Source organism: Aegilops tauschii, chromosome 4, assembly GCF_002575655.3.
Source record: "Aegilops tauschii subsp. strangulata cultivar AL8/78 chromosome 4, Aet v6.0, whole genome shotgun sequence".
In the NCBI taxonomy this organism is placed as follows: Eukaryota; Viridiplantae; Streptophyta; class Magnoliopsida; order Poales; family Poaceae; genus Aegilops; species Aegilops tauschii.
This window is the reverse complement of record NC_053038.3, coordinates 451,578,360-451,596,900: the sequence shown is the minus strand read 5'-3', so window position 1 is coordinate 451,596,900 and position 18,541 is coordinate 451,578,360. Positions and strand designations below refer to the sequence as shown.

The window sequence follows — 18,541 nt, the reverse complement described above, 5'->3', positions numbered from 1 at the left end:
GGAGGAAACGGCCTTGTGTTCGACCGGCCACGTTCGAAATGGGATCCTGCTTATCGGGAGGGGTCTGGCGTACCGCAAAACGGAGGAAACGGACCTCCTACGGTCGAAATGGGGGTCCTGTTGATCGGGAGGGGTGTGGCGTACCGTAAAACGGACGAAACGGACCTCCTACGATCGAAACGGGGGTCCTGTTGATCGGGAGGGGTGTGGCGTACCGCAAAACGGACGAAACGGACCTCCTACGGTCGAAACGGGGGTCCTGTACATCGGGAGGGGTGTGGCGTACCGCAAAACGGGACTCCACGGGATACTGTTCATCTCCACCGTCGACCTCCTCCAGCCTCCACGGGCTACCGTCGACCTCCTCCAGCCACCACGGGCTCCTGTTCATCCAGCCTCCACCGCGCGCTACTCCACCGGCTACTGTTCAACCACCCCTCCACGGGCACCCCTCCACCGTCTACTGTTCATCCAGCCCTCCACACCACGGGGTCCTGTTCAACCACCCCTCCACGGGCACCCCTCCACCGTCTACTGTTCATCCAGCCCTCCACACCACGGGGTCCTGTTCATCCAGAGGCAACGCCACCGCTCACTGTTCATCCACCCCCCCCCCCCCCCCCGCAACGCTCACTGTTCATCCAATCGATCGGCTTCAGTTAGCAGCAGTAGCGAAGGAACCGCTCGATCGGGTTCAGTTAACAGCCATCGATCGATCGCTCGAGTTCAGTAACGCGTAACCTGCAGTGCAATCGCTCGGATTCAGTTAGAGCCCAACGCCTCGCTCGGGTTCAGTTAGAGCCAACGCCTCACACACACGCGCGTACGTGTACGAGAGAAACGTGCATCGCTCGGCCCCCGACCTCCCACCGTAATCGGGAACTCCCCAAAATTTTCCTCCCCCTCGCTTCTACCATGGTTTTTTCCGTCATGGACGGCCCAAAGAATGTCATGCAGCTGCGTCTCCGGCCCGCCCAGGACGAAAAGCCCATTTTCTGTCATGATTTTTTGTCATAGAAGTAGGAGCCCACCACATCTATGATGATACCGGGTTTTGTCACAATTATCGTCATAGAAGTGTCATATGTATGACAAAAAAAAATTCGTTCGGCCCAAAATGTCACGGATGTGTCTTTTTTTTGTAGTGCCTTCGTAGACCGAAAGCGGAAGCGTTATATCAACGCGGTTGATGTAGTCGTACGTCTTCACGATCCGACCGATCCTAGCACCGAATGTACGGCACCTCCGTGTTCAGCACACGTTCAGCTCGATGACGTCCCTCGTACTCTTGATCCAGTTGAGGCCGAGGGAGAGTTCCGTCAGCACGACGGCGTGGCGACGGTGATGATGAAGTTACCGATGCAGGGCTTCGCCTAAGCACTACGACGATATGACCGAGGTGTGTAACTGTGGAGGGGGCACCGCACATGGCTAAGACAAATCTTGAGTGTCTTTGGGGTGCCCCCTGGCCACGTATGTAAAGTAGGGGAGGGAAGAGGTGGCCGGCCCAAGGGGGGCGCGCCAGGTGTGGGGAATCCTACTAGGACTGCCCAGTCCAAGTAGGATTCCCCTCCTCTTTCCTATTCGGAGTAGGACAGAAGGAAAGAGAGGGAGAGGGAGAAAGAAAGGGGGGCCGCGCCCCCACCCCTTGTCCAATTCGGTTTGGGCAGGGGGAGGCGCGCGCCACCTCTTGGCCCTTCTCCCCTCTCTCCACTAAAGCCCAATAAGGCCCATTACTTCTCCCAAATTCCCGTAACTCTCCAGTACTCCAAAAAAATACCCGAATCACTCGGAACCTTTCCGATGTCCGAATATAGCCTTCCAATATATCAATCTTTACGTCTCGATAATTTTGAGACTCCTCGTCATGTCCCTGATCTCATCCGGGACTCTGAACAACCTTCGGTACATCAAATCACATAACTCATAATACAAATCGTCATCGAACGTTAAGCGTGCGGACCCTACGGGTTTGAGAACTATGTAGACATGACCGAGACACATCTCCGGTCAATAAACAATAGCGGAACCTGGATGCTCATATTGGTTCCTACATATTCTACAAGATCTTTATCGGTCAAACCATATAACAACATACGTTGTTCCCTTTGTCATCGGTATGTTACTTGCACGAGATTCGATCGTCGGTATCTCACTACCTAGTTCAATCTCGTTACCGGCAAGTCTCTTTACTCGTTCCGTAATGCATCATCCCGCAACTAACTCATTAAGTCACATTGCTTGCAAGGCTTATAGTGATGTGCATTATCGAGAGGGCCTAGAGATACCTCTCCGACAATCGGAGTGACAAATCCTAATCTCGATCTATGCCAACTCAACAATCACCATCGGAGACACCTGTAGAGCACCCTTATAATCACCCAGTTACGTTGTGACGTTTGATAGCACACAAAGTGTTCCTCCGGTATTCGGGAGTTGCATAATTTCATAGTCATAGGAACATGTATAAGTCATGAAGAAAGCAATAGCAACATACTAAACGATCAAGTGCTAAGCTAACGGAATGGATCAAGTCAATCACATCATTCTCTAATGATGTGATCCCGTTAATCAAATGACAACTCATGTCTATGGCTAGGAAACTTAACCATCTTTGATTCAACGAGCTAGTCAAGTAGAGGCATACTAGTGACACTCTGTTTGTCTATGTATTCACACATGTACTAAGTTTCCGGTTAATACAATTCTAGCATGAATAACAAACATTATCATGAAATAAGGAAATAAATAATAACTTTATTATTGCCTCTAGGGCATATTTCCTTCAATTTTTTGTGACTAACCTATTAACTTAGTGCCAGTGACAGTTATTGTATTTTGCTTTTCAGAAAATCAATATGAAACAAAGTCCAAATAGAGAAAAAACTTTGGATTAATTTTTTCTGGACCAGAAGAGACCCTAGAAGGTTCGGGTGAAGACCAGATGAGCCACGAGGGAGCGACAAGCTCAGGAGGCGTGCCTTAGGGGGCGCCCCCCAGTCTTGTGGGCCCCTCGTGGCACCTCTTGACCTAATCTCACCACTATATATTCAAAAATATTCCCCTGATATCAGAGAGACCCCTGAACTACTTTTTCCGCCGCCGCAAGTTCCTGTTCTCGTGAGATCCCATCTGGAGGCCTTCTCCGGCACTCCGCCAGTAATCAATCACGGAGGGGCTCTACATCAACTTTGCTTCCCTTTCGATGAGTTGTGAGTAGTTTGCAACCGACCTATGGGTCCATAGTTAGTAGCTAGATGGATTCTTCTCTCTCGATGCTCTCCAATACAATGTTCTGCTTGATGTTCTTAGAGTTCTATCTGATGTTATCACTTTTTGCGCTGCGTTTGTTGGGATCCAATGAATTGTGAGTTTATGATCAGATTATCCATGAATATTATTTGAGTCTTCTCGGAACTCTTTTATGCATGATTATTATAGCTCTGTATTTCTCTTTGATCTATTGGTTTGGTTTGGCCAACTACATTGATTTTTCTTGCAATGCGAGAGGTGCTTTGTAATGGGTTCGATCTTGCGGTGCTCAACCCCAGTGACATAAAGGGACATGACACATATTGTATTGTTGCTATTAAGGATAAAAGGATGGGGTTTATTCATGTGTAGTTTTACTTTGTCTACATCATGTCATCTTGCTTAAGGCGTTACTCCGTTCTTTATGAACTTAATACTCTAGATGCATGCTAGATAGCGGACGATGTGTGGAGTCATAATAGTAGATGCAGGCAGGAGTCGGTCTACTTGTCTCAGACATGATGCCTATATACATGATCATTGCCTTGGATAATGTCATGATTATTTGCTTTTCTATCAATTGCGCAACAATAATTTGTTTACCCACCGTATGTTATTTTCTCGAGAGCAGCCTCTAGTGAAAACTATCGCCCCCGGGTCTAGTTTTATCATATATTAAAATCCAAAAATACTTTGCTACAATTTATTTACCGTTATTTTATTTTCTATTTTTATCTATCTACCCATCACTACGAGACTTGATCCTTGCAATTAACCGCCAAGGGATTGACAACCCCTCGTTTGCGTTGGGTGCAAGTATTTGTTATTTTGTGTGTAGGTGTTGTTAACGAGGTGTTGTTTGGTTCTCCCACTGGATTGATAACCTTGGTTTCTAACTGAGGGAAATACTTATCTCTACTGTACTGCATCATGCTCTCCTCTTCGGAGAAAAACCAACGCAGATCACAAGTTGCACCTTCTTAAGGCAAACTTGTGTAACTTGTATGTACCTAGACTTATGTTGTTTGTTGACTGATGTATTGTGGGTCTTCGTGACACTGGTTTGTAATATAAAGATTTATGTTTTTATTGGTGTCGTAGAGTTGTGTTGTGATATAAATGTGGAGTCGCCGTTCCTGATCATGCATGATGCATGTATGATTAGTGCACGGTCACGAATGGGGGAGTCACAAAAACCATGTAGCTACTGCTATGGACCTATTGTCCAAAGGAAACTACTCACAGGCGATCATGGTGGCATTCAAGTTGATGGCGATGGCCTCTGTGACGACTTCTCACTCCAGTGGAGCTCCAAAAAGGCCTCTAGATTGGATCACCATGAAACAGAGGTGTGCGGTGATGGAAAAATTAGGGTCAAAAAATATTCGGAAGTTTCATAATATATAGAGACGTGGGCTTTTAGAGGTAGTGGAACATAGCACCAGGGGACACGCGACACCACACACCCCTGGCCGCGTGGAGGGGCACGTGGGCCCTGTGGGTGGCCACCTTGTCTATCTCAATTGCCACCGGAAGCTTCTGGATGTAATACTTTGTCTGATGTTTTTCAGAATTTTTTTAGCCCGATAAAATTGATTTTCGTGGAAATCCAAAAATGTAGAAAAAAAAAGAACTAGCACTAGGCACTGAATTGATAGGTTAGTCCAGAAAAAAATATAAAATTGGTGCCAAAAATGATATAGACATGGCATGAAACAGTAGGAAAAAAATAGATATGTTTGAGATGTATCATCGCCCGAGCAGATGTCGATTGGCGCTGCCTTGTCGTGGTAGGTCATCTGGGCCAGTCCGGGCACCAATCTATTGGCTCTCGACTTGAAGAAGGCACAAGCATGTTGAGAAAACACTTCATAGTCTTCGCCATGGGCACCGATGGCGGCCTCTAAAAATCCACTTGACCTTACATTTAAAGTGGACAACCAGGCGACAGTATCCATGTGTTAAGCGCTGATGGTGGCCTCGATGGCCAAGTGTTCCTCTTGGATCTGGGGGTCGACGTGCATGGCAGCCACCGTGGCCTCAGCTGCATGTGCGACCACGGTTTGTCTCTTGGTGGCCAAATGCTACTCGAGCTCCTGGCCATGCATCATGGACCATAGCGTCGAGCAATGAGGGCTCAGAGGATGGGATGGTGATTTGGATGGCAGGTGTCGCACCAGTGGCCGGGCCATTGAGGATGGAGGAGGGGGAGGAAGGAAAGGGTGGATTACCTGACTAGATCAGCGAGGGTAGGAGTCCAGCACGGGGAAAGGCGTTGCCGGCAAGGTGGAGCCTTGCCTTTGCTAGTTGCCAGGGTATGCGTTGTCGACGCCTTGGGCCCCGCTTCCTTCTTGAAGGCGTCGTCGAGGTGATGTGTTTGCTCTTTCACCCTTGGAAACTCTATGAAACCTCATATCCCTTGGGTGAGGGGGGCGGTAAACTGGTGGTGGTGGCTGTGCATCTCCCCCCGGGGCATCATTCTAGGAGTTGGGGCAGGATGGAGGGACTTGTGGTTGGACCACTCGTGTAACAACGGCAACGGCTTCACCATAATTAGAGTTGCTTGGTTGTTGTGGTGGTGCTCATGCGAGATGGCTGGTCGGCATGTGTTTGGTGTTGTTCTTCGATGGATCTTCGCTAGATTTTTTTTCACAATGAAGTCAGAGTCACCAGGTCATGGGCGCGATAGGTAATGAGACGATGTTGTGTGCAACGTTGATGTGGGGGTCTCTCGGTGGCCTGTGTTGAGTTCTATGCTCACATGTGCTCCCTCACCCATAGGCAGACAATTCCGTTGGCCTTGTGCTAGGTAGTTGTACATTGTGTGGGTTTTCTACCGTCTTCATAAATTAACCGAGAAATTCTCTTCTTTTGAATTAATGATAGATCCCTAAGGGCTCTGGTTAAAAAAAAGAGATTTGGAGGTGGCCAACGGAGGTAGTTTTCACCTAAAAAAATACAGCCGCCTCTAAATGACCTGGAACATATGGTTTTTCCTTTTTGAGTACCAAAGCCATGCGGTAATTAAAAGGCGACCACTCCTAATAATTCACTAAGATGAGTCATGAAATGAAACCGCCTCTGTAAATAAACCTAGGGCAAAAGCGAATTCGTGTAGAGAACCACCTCTAGCAACCCTAATAACATCTAGCGTCGGATTTCTCTTTTGTCCTTTCTCAGATTCTTCCCTTTCCCTTTCCCGTTACTTCTCTTGGTCGAACAACGCCAAACCCCTAACCCTCCTGGTCTCAGCCAATCGACTCGTCCTCGTCCTTCGCCGGCTCCGGATCTGCGAGTGCGGTGTCACTTGGAAGATCCTCCGCGGGGCTTATGACGGATGTTGGATGTTATACGTGTCACCACAATCGTGCCATTAAATCTGCATTTGAAAGAGATTTCAATGGTATAATTTATAATTTTCCCTGTCATGTTATTACTATTGGTTTGTCTAGTATAAATGATTTTAGTAGGCGGGATAGGATAGGATAGGATAGCTGGCTACTTGAACTTGTAGACGAAAACTAAATCAAATCCTGAACTTGTAATCCCCACACCAAATTTTCTAATCTCGGTCTATTTTAAACCTTGAGGATGTCTAGATGGGATCCACTGATGTGGCAAGCATCTAGCTCGACATTAGGACGAAATGGGCTGGCCCATTAGCGCAGTCGCTCGATCGCTCTACTCTGTTTTCTTCTTCTTTTTCTTTCCTTTTCCTTTTTTTCTTTAGTTTTCATTTTCGTAATGATAATAAATTCTTTTACATTTCATATTACAATACACATTTTTTTAAACTACACGTACCCATTGTCTTCTATTGGGAGCGACAGAAAATACCAGCAGCCGCAAAAAAATGTGCCCTGAAGGACTCTAACTCAGGACATCGAACTAGCAGTGGCTGCATGTAGCAAATCGGCCTGCGGGCTACTAGTGATTTTATATAGCATGTCTTATGTAAAAACACCAAAATGGATTTCCGACAGAAGCGTTCAACATTCCTGAAAAATTATGAAACATTTCTTTAAATAAAATATGAACAATTTAGAAATACGATTATACTTTTAAACCCAAATAATTTACGAAATTCCCAAAATATCGAAAAATGTGACACAGTAACATTTTCCAAATACATGGTTTATATTTTCTTAATGACAATAAACATTTTTATAAAACAATAGAAACATTTTTCAGGTTTTAATTTTTGTTCCCTTTTTTAAAAATTATGTTTCAAATAGTGTTCACTTTTTCAAAATAGATTGTGTTTTCAAAAGAAGTGTTCGTTTTTAATAAAATTATTCAGATTTTTCAAAAAGTGTTCCCACTTTAGAAAAAAAGATATTTCAAAAAATTGTTCAGCCCTGCATGTTTTTAATATTTGTTTGCCCTTCAAAAAATGTTTCAAATATCGACACTGCTCTACGTGGTTTAATTGTTCGGCCCTTTCAATATAGTAACAAGAGCCAATTGTTCTAGTGGCTAGTCGGAGGAATTCGGCAACTGCAGGTTTAAGCTCGAATCCTTGTATTTTTTTTCTCTTTTTTTACTTTGCGTGTTTTACGAAAAATAAAATATCACTTTGCGTCTGTTTGCGTTGGTATTTTTGCCTTGCGTTTTATGGAAAGGAAAAAAAACCCGTTTTGCGTCGGTTGGGCTGGCCCAGTCGCAACTGCAGGCAACGAACCTGGGATTCAACCCTAAACCTGCCACGTCGACAATCCCTGTTTGAGAACGCTCTCAAGATTCAAAATAGATCGGATCGAGTAGTAGGTTGTGCTGATTTCCAAGATAATTCAAGGTTCAAACTTAGTTTTCGTCTACGAGTTCAATGTTCGTTTTGAACTTTTTCTAATAGCCGGCTGGAAATCCTGACCAGTATGTTTGACATTTCCCCCATGAAAAACCATAGCACTACAGCATATCGTGGCAAGCTTGTCACGGGCGACTAACAATCAGGGAACGTGCGCGTCGCACCACCACCACCCCCAGCCCGCCCCCAACCACCCCGTGCACACTCAAGGCAACGCAGCCGCCTTGCCGTGCCGTGCTGCGCTGCGAGCAACCAACCAACCAGCCCGTACTTCCGCACGCAGGCCCCAACCTCCCCGTCCCGAAAGTTGGCAGGCACGATCTCTCTCTCCACCCCCTTGGACTCTCCTCTCCTGCTCCTCCTCCTCCCCCTCCCCACGGCGCCATGGAGCGGCTCATCTCCAGGACGGCGGTCTCCCCGGCCCAGCCCCGGATCCACCTACCCGGCAGATCCCCCTTCCTCCCCACCCGCCGCGCCGCCCCCGCCTCCGCGGGTGCTGGGAGCGCCGCGCCATGGACCCGGCTGTGCGCGCAGCCGCCGCGTCTCGGTGCCGCGGTCTGCGCCGCGGTGCGGCATGACGGTGCTTCTGCCCCGGCACCCGTCGAGGAGGTGGCGGCGGCGGCGGCGGCGGCTGGGCCTCCGTTGAAGCTGCTCGGGAGCCTGCTCCCCAAGGTGAGAAGAAATTTCAAATTTCTGTTCTCTTATCCAGACAGAGATATTCGGTTCTCAGGGTTGTAGGATTGCTGAGATGGTTCCCCAGCTCCGCTGTAGCGGAATTTAGTCCTAACTAGTGGCCTATACACGAAAATTCTACAAGAAATAGCCACGAAATTGCCGGAATTCTACTCCTCAGATCCTGACAGCTTGGAGTATTTAATGCGCATGTGGAGGAGATGGCAATCTCCCCTTTTCCATGGAATAGCTTGCGGTATTGGACTGGCTTCTTCCAAACAGGCTTTATTTCCGTATAATAGGTTCGAAAATATTATATATTTTGATCCTATAGATGGAGGAGGAATCGAAACTGTGTGCTTGGTGACAAGTTGAAATTCTCTTCGTGTTGTCGCTTGGCCTCTTTAGTTGAAAAGAGGATGTGTCAGCTGTGCTTTAATTTGCAGTTTACACCTAGGTAGACAGAGGCAATGCACAGGAAACAATCTTACTTGTGTTAAACCGGAGGAAATGTCTTGTGGATTTTAATGTGAATTGTGTTAAAGGCGATGTATCTGAAAGAAATGAAACAGTAACTAAAATCATATCTGTGAAACATGTATATGGCACGATACAACAAGAATCTTCTTCTAGAATCATTTGAACTGCAGCTTATTATTACAAGGACAGGGTTGCAGCACTTCACTGAACCTGTGAACCATGATGTTGCAAATACTAAGCTTCTAAAACGGCGCATCTGCTTAGAATGATTAATCGCACTGAATATCTTTGATAGTTGTTAACCGATGTGAGCTTTAGTTATTATATTCAAAATTCACTGCGAACATTCACTCGGCAATTTATTTTCCAAAGACATTAAACCCTTAATCATGTGAACTAGTTATTTTGCAAGTTTTTAGGATGATAGTTGCGAGTTTTTCTGAAATATATTAATAAAATCAAGGTAGTTTTTAGGAGTAGTTTCCACAGGTACCATACTCACCCAAAAAGCCTGCTCACCCTAGGACAACTGAAAAAGTAAGATATAGCCATCTAAAACAAAGTGTTTCTTATTAGAGATCAGGCCTGTTACCACAACAACGATGGATAAACATGTAAATAATGAGTACATTATGGCATATCATTATCTCATCCACTTCAGGCGACCTTTGGGCAACTATGGCCTTCAACCATTTATAGTCAACTAATAACTGTTTCTTGCACCTGTTTCTTGGCACTAGCATGCGCTTTGGTACTCAGAATCTCCTTTTTATGCCCATGCAAAAAGAACAGTAATATTTTACCTTAAGACATTAAGGTACAGAATCGCACATGGTCTTGAATATTGCTAGATGAAACAAATAGTAATTTTAGAATGGAAGTATGAAGCATTCATTTATGAAGTGGGCCAGGGCTTATGTGCAGATTTGAGATTCTATATAAGTTATGGTATAGTATTTTGTCGTACTGTATGATGTTCTGGCCCTAAATCTGAATGCACGCTTCATCATCTGAAATTAATTAACCATTAGGATCTTCTTGCTTTCTGCTCTATTTTGTTGTGTTTATGCACGAAACTGTGACATCTATTCCATAACAGCTTATGCCATTCTTATTAATTTTCTTGGTGATTCTTTGGCACCTATTTTCAGATTTAACAGTTATTTTCTGTTCCACAGGCTTCTACTGCTGCCCTTGTCCTGCTTATGACACTTACTGCAAGTGCCTTGCACTCTAGCATTCCCCATCCTGCCTATGCATCGGTGCAACCAGTAATCAAATCTGGTGGACTCCTCTCAACAGAGTTATTGAGCAGTGGCTGGGCTGGTTTCTTCGCGGGCTGCTTACATACCTTATCTGGGCCTGACCATCTTGTTGCATTGGCACCACTATCAATTGGGAGATCAAGACTGGAGAGTGGACTAGTTGGTGCCCTTTGGGGCTGTGGCCATGATGCTGGACAAATAATTTTTGGCCTGCTCTTCTTGTTACTCAAGGATCGTTTGCACATTGAGGTTCTCCGTATATGGGGAACAAGAGTTGTAGGTCTGACCCTTCTTTTGATTGGCGCGACTGGCATCCGGGAAGCTTCGGAGGTCCAAGAGTCAGGGCTAATTCTGGAGGGTGTAGACATGAGTGGCAGTGAGCCCTTGCAACAGGCCCCTGCTGTTGCTCCCAGGAAGAAGAAAGTTGGCTTCACAACATTTGCCACCGGAGTCGTCCATGGCCTCCAGCCAGATGCGCTGCTGATGGTCTTGCCTGCTCTTGCTCTGCCATCACGCTTTGCAGGCGCGGCCTACCTCGGTATGTTCTTGGTCGGGACTGTATTTTCGATGGGTAGCTACACTGCTTTTGTAGGTTCTTGTAGTGAGGCTCTAAAGGATAGGATACCTAAGATAACGGAGAAGCTGACCTGGGCTGCTTCCCTTGTAGCTGTATGCATGGGGTTAGCTCTTCTAGTTGGGCAGTTCTTTGGGTTCACCCTATATTGATTCATGTCCTAGTTCTACGTTCTTGTTACTACTTGTCAACATTGTTTTGATTGTGATTTGTTATCCTTATCAGCAGTTGAGCTCAGATCAGTAATTGATTACTACACGGTTGATATTTTTAGACTGCAAAACTTTTACTGTACATGTGACTCCTGCTTCTCTAATTTTTTTTGGAAGTTTTGAGATGGTATCGATTTGTTTGACTAACAAAACATGTGTTAGGTCATAACTACCTCCTTCTGAAATTACTTGTCGCTCGAATGGATGTATATGGCAAATAATTCCGGACGGAGGGAGTATATGACACATGTTTTGTTTATCAAATTGAGTACCGTAGAATTTGATCTGGATCCAACTCGAATGGTTTCGTCCCGAGTCCTCTGGATGTGAAAACACATGTTCAAGAAACACGGGATGGGCTACGAGATGAGCTGCCCATATGGCCGTTCGGGGACGTTGCCTACCCTGGTTGCGGCGGCGTTGTGATGTGCGTCGAAGATAGAGCTGATAACGTAGAGCATCGCAGACGACACGCCGGAGGTGGAGGCGCACGTTTCTGTAGGGCAGCCGCCATGTGGGATGCGTGCGTAACTGATGGACAGCCACCATGTGGGAAAGGGCGACCGTTCCGAGGAGTTAACTGTCGCTGAAATGAGTGTACGATACACTCATTTCAACTACAGTTCAACACTCATTTCAGCGATAGTTTATTCCGGACGGAGGTACTAACATAATATGGGATGGTTAAAAAAAATCATGACAAATCGATATTATTAAATTTCTTTCGACGTTGCTAACTTTGCTCTGGCTAGGCACATATGAGCTTACATATTGATTGGTTGGTTATTACTGGGGAATATATACATGTATTATTGCTTAGAGCGAAGATGTGAGAACTACTTTGTATCTCTCACGTTTGTATGTAATCTACTGACGCACATTTACTAATTTTACCTCAAAAATCAATATGAAATGCCTAAAGGCCAGTAGATTACATACAAACGTGAGAGATACAAAGTAGTTCTCACATCCTCGCTCTAAGCAATAATACATGTATATATTCCCCATAATAACCAATCAAACAATATGTAAGCTCATATGTGCGTGCCGGATGCAGCTGGCTGAAATATGCGTTCTAAGCCATGAGGCTGGCGGCCAGTAGGACGACAAGGCCAAATCCTGCTGTGGCCCCGGCAGAGGTTGCGGTAGAGGAGGGTGGCGGCGGGTTGCTCGCGCCGGGACCGGCAGCCGGCATGGGTGACGACGGTGAGGAGGAACTCGGGACGACGTCGATCACGACCTTCATGCTGGCTGCGGCAGTGGGGCTGCAGTGGCCAGGGATGCCGCAGATGAAGTATCGGGTGCCGGTGGCGTTGATGGCGACGACGTCGTTGCCGGAGGTTAAGGTGTTGATGGCGCTGTCGGTGCTGCAGGAGTCGTAGCCGGCCTTGCTCACCTCGACCACGTTGTGCGCCGGGGTTGAGTACTTGAAGACGATCTCGTCACCCGGGTGGAACTTCTTGTTGGACACCCAGTTACTGTAGTCGGTGTTGAGGGTCCACGAACCGCCCGGCTCGCCGACACCGTAGGTCGCCGCCGACGCGGTGCCTAGTAAGACTGCCGAGATTGCGGCCACGGCAAGGAGGGTGATCTTCATGGCGGCCATTGATTGCGGTTGGAACTGGAAGGAGGAATGCAGAGCAGAGGAGGTAGAAGGCAAGACTCTGCTGATGCTTAGCGGGGGTTGGGTTGCTGTTATATTTTTTATGCTGCCGTGCGCTTTATATACAACCAAGCGCCTAGCGAGATGGGTTGGTGGAATGACATTTGGATATTGGATTTTGGGGTTAAGTAGTCATGTGCGTTTGAACAAAAGCCACCACTAGTATTATACTACTGCACTACTAGTAGGTACCTGGTCATACGCGGCCGGGCTTGGGTTGGTGGCCTGCTGAATGCTGACCTCTTCACAGTTGGTTGTGGCTCATGCTGGAGCAACCTTGACTTTCTGGCTCGTGTAGCCGCGCAAAGGAATGCCGCTCGTACCTTCGTCCACAACCAGGATCTCGGTCTCGCAAAGTCTCTTTACCGGATCCTGGAGGTACCGGCAAGCCATCCACCGTTCGTCTGGTTTCCGATTCGTACGTTCACGTGGCCCACCTCTTGTATAGCACTAGTATTCTCATAACCCATCTCTCGTATAGCACTTTTGGATGTCAGATGGCTGGTCCATCTCTTTTCACCACTTTGCACTAGTATGTCAGCTATAGGTACTACTTTTGCCAGTGCAATGTACGCATGCATGCAACTTCTTTCCTTTCTCTGCCCTTCCAAACAAATGCATCTTTTTATTTTTGCTTACAATTTTAGATTGTCACTATCTTTCACATTAAAAATACGTTATTGAATTTTTTTATATATTGAAATTCCTTGCAACATGATCTTCAGAACAAGTTCAAACTTGAATATTTTTCAACTAGATTTAGAAATAACGAGTTTCACATTTCACTTTGTCCAAAAAATAAATTTCACTAAGTTCATAGATATAAATTATTTCAAATAATTGAAACATATATTTCAGTGTGTATATTGTGGGTGTAATTTTTTTTCTGAAACTAGTGAAATGAGTGAAATCTATCTTTTGTAACGAGTGAAATCACTTTTTTGAAACAACTGAAATTAGTTTCAAAAAAGTGATTTCACTCATTACAAAAGATATTGTAATGAGTGAAATCACTTTTTTGAAACAACTAAAATAAGTGAAATTGTTTTTTTTATAAATGAGCGAAATCTGTTTTATGAAGTGAGTGAAATTGTTTTTCCATTTGATAACTTTTTGAATTGTGTGAAATAGGTTTTTTGAAATAATTGAAATCAGTTCTTTGCATCGAGTGAAATCAATTTTGAAATATGTTTTCTCAACTAAGTGAAATATATTTTCACAAGTGAGTAAAAATTATTTTCTTCAGATGAGTGAAATATGTTTCTTCAGATGAGTGAAATTGGTTTTTTGAACATAAACAAATGAGTTTTTCTAATGATTGAAATCAACTTTCTGAAATAAGTGAAATACGTATTTTAATTCAATGAATCCAGTGTTTTGAATGAGCCTAAATCCATCTTTTGATAATGAGTGAAATAATTTTTGAATGAGCCTAAATCCATCTTTTAAAATGTGTGAAATAAATATCATTTCACAGCGAAACAATTTTGTGTTTTATGAAAGTCAATTCAAAGATAACTGAAATATATAAAATAAAAAGAAGTTTAAATATATCCAAGATTGATCTTGTTCTGAAGATCTTGTCATCACGATTCAAAATATATATAAAGTTTCAAAAATGGATATTTCATTTAACAGATATCAATCATGCAAAATATAAGGATGAAATTAAATACAAATCATTTGTATGGAGAGACAGGGAATGCATGCAGAGCACATCTCTCGGTTCTAACTCTCTCTCTCTCTCCTGCAAAAAGCTGTCAGACACTGTTTTGTCTCAAGTGTGCAGTTGTATTGACCGGGTATAGCAGTGGGAATCAATTTACAACTTATACAGAGTCTGACAGCACGAATCTTGATGAAACAGGATGGACGGCGGATGGTGCGCCGGTGCCTCCCGCCACCGGTAAAAATACTTTTTCGATCTCGGTCTTCCTTCCAGATAGCATGTGTCGGTCTCCTTCTAGATCTAGGCGAGGGTTTCGTGCATGGAAGACAAAGGTATTATCTCCTGCGTAGGAATTTTAGCTTGAGTTTTGCAGATAGGAGTATTTATCTAGAATCTATTTTTATCTACTACACCATGCTAAATAAATGTTAGGAAACGTAGCATGCAAATTTAAAAAATTTCCTACGATCACGCAAGATCTATCTAGGAGATGCATAGCAATAAGAGGGGGAGAGTGTGTCCACGTACCCTCGTACACCGAAAGAGGAAGCGTTAGCTTAACGCGGTTGATGTAGTCAAACGTCTTCGCGATCCAACCGATAAAGCACTGAATGTACGACACCCCCGAATTCTGCACACGTTCAGCTCGATGACGTCCCTCAAACTCTTCATCCAGCAAAGTGTCGAGGGAGAGTTTCGTCAGCACGACGGCATGGCGACGGTGATGGTGATGTGATCCGCGCAGGGCTTCGCCTAAGCACTACGACAATATGACTGGAGGAGTAAATGGTGGAGGGGGGGGGGGGGGAGGGGCACTGCACACGGCTAAGAAACAATTGATGTGCTTTGGGGTGCCCCCATGCCCCTGTATATAAAGGAAGGGGAGGGGAGGGGGCCGGCCTAGGGGGCGCTCCAAGTGGGAGGAGTCCCACTTGGACTCCTAGTCCAATTCGCCCCCCTTCCTTTCTTCGGAGGGGGAAAGGGGGAAGGAGAGGGAGAGGGAGAAGGAAAGGGGGGCCGCGCCCCCTTCCCTTGTCCAATTCGGACTCCCCATGGGGGGCGCCACCCCTTGTGGGCTGCCCTCTCTCTCCCATATGGCCCATTGTGGCCCATTACTTTCCCCGGGGGGTTCCGGTAACCCCTCGGTACTCCGATAAATATCCGAAACACTTCGAAACCATTTCGGTGTCCGAATACTATCGTACAATATATCAATCTTTACCTCTCGACCATTTTGAGACTCCTCGTCATGTCCGTGATCTCATTCGGGACTCCGAACAATCTTCGGTCACCAAAACACACAACTCATAATACAAATCGTGATCGAACGTTAAGCGTGCGGACTACGGGTTCGAGAACTATGTAGACATGATCGAGACACATCTCCGATCAATAACCAACAGGGGAACCTTGGTTCCTACATATTCTTCGAAGATCTTTATCGGTCTAACCGCAATGACAACATACGTCATTCCCTTTGTCATCTGTATGTTACTTGCCCGAGATTCGATCGTCGGTATCTTCATATCTAGTTCAATCTCGTTACCGGCAAGTCTCTTTACTCGTTCCGTAATGCATCATCCCGCAACTAACTCATTAGTCACATTGCTTCATGATCTGCATTACCGAGAGGGCCCAGAGATACCTCTCCGATACTTGGAGTGACAAATCCTAATCTCGATCTATGCCAACACAACAAACACAATCGGAGACACCTGTAGAGCATCTTTATAATCACCCAATTACGTTGTGACGTTTGATAGCACACAAGGTATTACTCCGGTATTCAGGAGTTGCATAATCTCATAGTCAAAGGAATATGTATAAGTCATGAAGAAAGCAATAGCAATAAAACTGAACGATCAATATGTTAAGCTAACGGATGGGTCTTTTCCATCACATCATTCTCCTAATAATGTGATCTCGTTCATCAAATGACAACACATGTCTATGGTTAGGAAACTTAACCATCTTTGATTAACGAGCTAGTCTAGTAGAGGCTTACTAGAGACACAGTGTTTTGTCTATGTATCCACACATGTATCAAGTTTCCGGTTAATACAATTCTAGCATGAATGATAAACATTTATCATGATATAAGGAAATATAAAATAACAACTTTCTTATTGCCTCTAGGGCATATTTCCTTCAGTAAATTGATCTGGGTTCGTCATGCTATTTTGCACTAAACCTCCTGATTCTTCTGATAATCAACCCGTGGTCCAGTTTTAATTTTAATTTTTGCATTTACAGGAAACCACCAGATGTTTCTGGTAATAAACCTGCAGGTTAGTTTTAAGTCAGATTCTTGTTTTTGCTAGAAACCCTATGATAATTAGGTTAATCAACCTGCAATACATATTAAATGCTTTTTAAAATATCTATGTCTTTTAAACTCTAATTCCAAATTTAACTTGTCATATATGGAATTTCATTAGAAAATGTGTATAATTTTAATACGATGTTATTTTACCTGTTAAAAATTCTTTTTCGGCTGCAACCTTAATCAATAGCGCATTATCCGTTTTTCTGTCATACTAGTACGGATCCATATTGGAAATGAACACCTTAGCAAAATCAGGATTGGAGACGAAAACACCATCTATAACTATGCATGCACGCCTCGCCAAAACCTCACAGAAAAAAGTAGATTTCTCATCTTATGTCACGAGAGAGATGCCTTAGGATTGACAACATTCAAATGCATTGTGATTGTGTGAGCACTTAGGCCACCGTCGGCGCGGGTGGGAAGGGGGATACGTGACAACACAGATGGGATGCCATGCGTGGAAAGAAAGGACGTGGACCAATCAGAGTCTTGACTCATGGGATTTTTAGACATCTAAGTACTTTTTATTGCAAGGTGATTACCATATTATCTTTTACAAGAGGATTAACAATCTTTACGGGTGGATCATCAATCCGCCCCGCACACACCTTACTTCTAGTTAGTTTGGCTAAATCATGGGAAGCACAATTAGTCTCACTATGAGCATGCTCAAAAAATAATATGCGGGAAATCACACGCAAGGTGATATATATAATCAAAAACTGTCGCTGATAGACCGAAAGAATGACCTCCATTCTTTATCGTCTCTATCACCTCGATGTTGTCGGAGTTCACTTCTATGAGATTACACCCGACTGTAGTTGCCAAACTGAGACCAAACCCTAAGACGAGTGCCAAAAAAATTCCACGAAAAATTCGCTTACGGAAACTGGCTTGGAAGGTTAACTTTTTTTCCACAGAGGCCAGCCAGCTACATCGACAACTCAAAACCAAGGTGGTGCACCACTTCAAAAGCAGTCTAGCATAGAGACCAGCTGCAAGAGGCATCGCTATACATGAAAAAAAACTTCAAACCTGTGGCTTGGCAGGTTAACCTTTTATTCTTTCCTCAGGTCGGCCGGCCACAACCGACCTGAGTCTCGGGGGCCGTTGCACTGCATTTCTATTTCTAAAGTATGCTGCCGAGCAAGGATTTGATCCTTAGGGCATTTCATGAATCGACCTAAATCTCAGGGGCTACTGGGACCATTGGTTTTATTCTTTCCTTCATGTGCATACCGGACTTTAGGCCGACACACGCCTTGAGGGCTACTGGCTATGCATCTTGACAGAGAATAAATTGCATCAATCGAAATTATTCCACAAAAAATTCGCTCACGGAAACTGGCTTTGCAGGTTAACTTTTTTCCATAGAGGCCAGCCAGCTACATCGACAACTCAAAACCAAGGTGGTGCACCACTTCGGAAGCAGTCTAGCATAGAGACCAGCTGCAAGAGGCATCGCTATACATGAAAAAAACTTCAAACCCATGGCGTGGCATGAAAAAATTAAGGCATTTGATAAAGACCGAGAACCTAAAGGGGCTCCTTAGATGCCCAGCATGTATACTCAGATGTGCTTCGGCTATCCTCAAGATCAGAAGTGGGAATACTTGTT

The 18,541-nt window shown here is 44.8% G+C and overlaps 2 protein-coding genes across 2 annotated transcripts; one reads left to right on the top strand and one right to left on the bottom strand.

Annotated features, from left to right (window-relative positions):
• The first annotated feature begins 8,261 nt into the window (after window positions 1-8,261).
• On the top strand, window positions 8,262-11,344 carry LOC109779085 (chloroplast protein FOR GROWTH AND FERTILITY 2). The gene is made up of 2 exons (XM_020337687.4): window positions 8,262-8,731; window positions 10,390-11,344. Exons 1-2 carry the CDS (start codon window positions 8,444-8,446, stop codon window positions 11,200-11,202), a joined length of 1,101 nt encoding a protein of 366 aa, XP_020193276.1. The 5' UTR covers window positions 8,262-8,443; the 3' UTR covers window positions 11,203-11,344.
• Window positions 11,345-12,150: 806 nt separating this feature from the next.
• On the bottom strand, window positions 12,151-13,028 carry LOC109779073 (mavicyanin). Its single transcript, XM_020337670.3, has one exon. It carries the CDS (start codon window positions 12,866-12,868, stop codon window positions 12,338-12,340), a length of 531 nt encoding a protein of 176 aa, XP_020193259.1. The 5' UTR covers window positions 12,869-13,028; the 3' UTR covers window positions 12,151-12,337.
• Window positions 13,029-18,541: the final 5,513 nt, after the last annotated feature.